Genomic DNA, 2,326 nt, shown 5'->3' with positions numbered 1-2,326 from the left:
TGTGGGGAAAATTATTCTAATAAATAATAATAAAAGTTATATTTTAAAATTTGACCTAAAACAGGTATTATTGGTCTTTTTTGACCATTGGATTATAAATATGTAACAGTGAAGTGCGTATATATTTTTCTTGTAGGAATGAAATATGTCCCTATGCGCTATCACCAGAAAGACCTGTCGCTGTCCCTAGCACCTTCCCACCTCTGTCCCTGCACTCTGAATGCTGGAAAATGTCTGAATCCAAGATGGCTGCGGTATTTATAGGGCTGTGACATCACAGTGCTGGCTGGTTGCTGATTGGCTGCATGCATGCATGTCAATCTGGGTGATCCCGCCTTCCCAGAGTTCCTTGCCCCATGTCCTCAGTCCTCACACGTGTAGCCGCCATTTTAAGAAAAATGCGAACCGAATTGTTCCTGAAATTCGGAACAAATTCCACTTCGTTAGCTTCTATTCGCTCATCTCTAGTCGTAACCATGGAAACAAGCAGTGTACAATGTGATAAAAATAAATTATCTAGCCGGCAAAGGAGGCAATATGGACAATCACAATACATTAGTAAGCGTCTTGTATTAACTTTCTCTACATGATAAATGCAGAAAACAACGCCTTCAATTTTGGTGGCCAGAATTTCAGTCCAGTAGCACTCTAAGGCCAAAGAAAATCGATAAAAACTCCAGAACCAGGGTTATAATAAGTTTGGTTTCTCTGTTAACAATAATTGCATTACAGAAAAGAAATGAAAACTATAATCCCTGTTAACCTAAAGGGTTATGAAAATTAAAAATACTATTTTGAACATTCTGAGGGTTGTAGTTTGAGATTTTTGGGGGATTTCTAACATATAGACACTGAAACCACTATTAGATTGAATTAGTCCCTAAAAATATAGAAAATTTGGAAAGCAAAAAAAATTGATTTAGAAAATTTTCCTATTTTTTTGCTTTTAGATGCTGTTTATTAATAATAAAAAAAAACTGGTATATTGTCCAGAGAAAAATGAAATAGGTGTATATTACAGTATTTATACTGATGCCATTTCTTTTTCAGATACTTGAACTTGGCCACAATGCAACGAAACCAGACATCAATCACATTTTTCATCATTAAGGGGATATCTGATGACCCTCACTTGCAGCTTCTGATCTTCCTTCTAGTTCTCCTGATGTATGTAATCACCATATGTGGTAACCTGACCATTCTCATTGCTTGTAAGGAACCTCATCTCCATACTCCCATGTACTTCTTCCTTGGCAACTTGTCTATAGTAGATATATGTTGTTCTACAGTTTCCTTGCATAAAATCCTTACAAATTACATTTCTGGGGATAAAAGGGTTTCTTTTTTTGCTTGTATGGCCCAGATGTACATGTTTGGATCATTAGAAGGTCTTGAGCTGTCAATTTTGACAGCCATGAGTTATGACCGCTATGTGGCCATCTGTAAACCTTTACAATACCACCACGTTATGAATACTGGGACATGTGGAACATTGGCTGCAGCCTGCTGGATTTTGGCTTTTTTACAAAATCTTCCTCCCGTTGGGATGGTATATAGTTTCTCTTGTTATTCCTCTATTGAGATCAACCACTTCTTCTGTGACATAATCCCTGTGATAAGAATTTCTTGTGAAGACACCACTGTAGTTGAAATGCTCTTCTTCATAGAAGGACTATTTCCCATAATCCTGTCGCCATTTCTCCTAACATTTGTGTCGTATATATTTATAATACATGCCATTCTAAAGATACGTTCCAGTTCTGGAAGACTGAAAGCCTTCTACACATGTTCCTCACACCTCACGGTGGTCATATTACTATACACAACACTATTCAGCCAATATCTGACCCCAAACCTTAGTAGCACCTTAGAATCCAAGAAACTTTTTGCTCTATTTAACACGGCCGCTGTCCCACTGCTCAACCCAATCATCTACAGCCTTAAGAATAAAGATGTGAAAAGGGCTTTGAAAAAGAGCAAAGGTCCAATTAAATGAATATGAATATTATGGTGGTCTACATCTTCAAATAAAAACCAAATTCAGACTGGTTGACTGACTTAGAAAACTAAACTGGCAAACTGTAGAGAAAAAGACATGAACCACACAGCCACATGCCATGCGCTGATCGCCGCTATGCAAAATGTATAAATATGAAGACAATGTACTTTATACATTTGATTAAAATGTATATAGAGTTTCTGCCTACTTCATGATAGATTCTTTCAAGAGGGTCCCTTCACTGATTTGGCGTAGCACCACAAGACGACAACAACACCTGCTCTGTCAAGGGACTGACTTGAAAGAGGACACCGCGACAAGGCTTAC

The 2,326-nt window shown here is 37.7% G+C and overlaps 1 protein-coding gene across 1 annotated transcript; it reads left to right on the top strand.

Moving 5' to 3' along the window:
* The first annotated feature begins 1,069 nt into the window (after positions 1 to 1,069).
* LOC122919711 (olfactory receptor 8D1-like) lies at positions 1,070 to 1,996 on the top strand. The gene has a single exon (XM_044268894.1). The coding sequence runs from the start codon at positions 1,070 to 1,072 to the stop codon at positions 1,994 to 1,996; it is 927 nt and encodes a 308-aa protein (XP_044124829.1).
* Positions 1,997 to 2,326: the final 330 nt, after the last annotated feature.

Source organism: Bufo gargarizans, chromosome 9 (assembly GCF_014858855.1).
Source record: "Bufo gargarizans isolate SCDJY-AF-19 chromosome 9, ASM1485885v1, whole genome shotgun sequence".
NCBI lineage: Eukaryota > Metazoa > Chordata > Amphibia > Anura > Bufonidae > Bufo > Bufo gargarizans.
The sequence above is the reverse complement of the archived record's forward strand: the minus strand, read 5'-3'. Positions and strand labels throughout refer to the sequence as shown.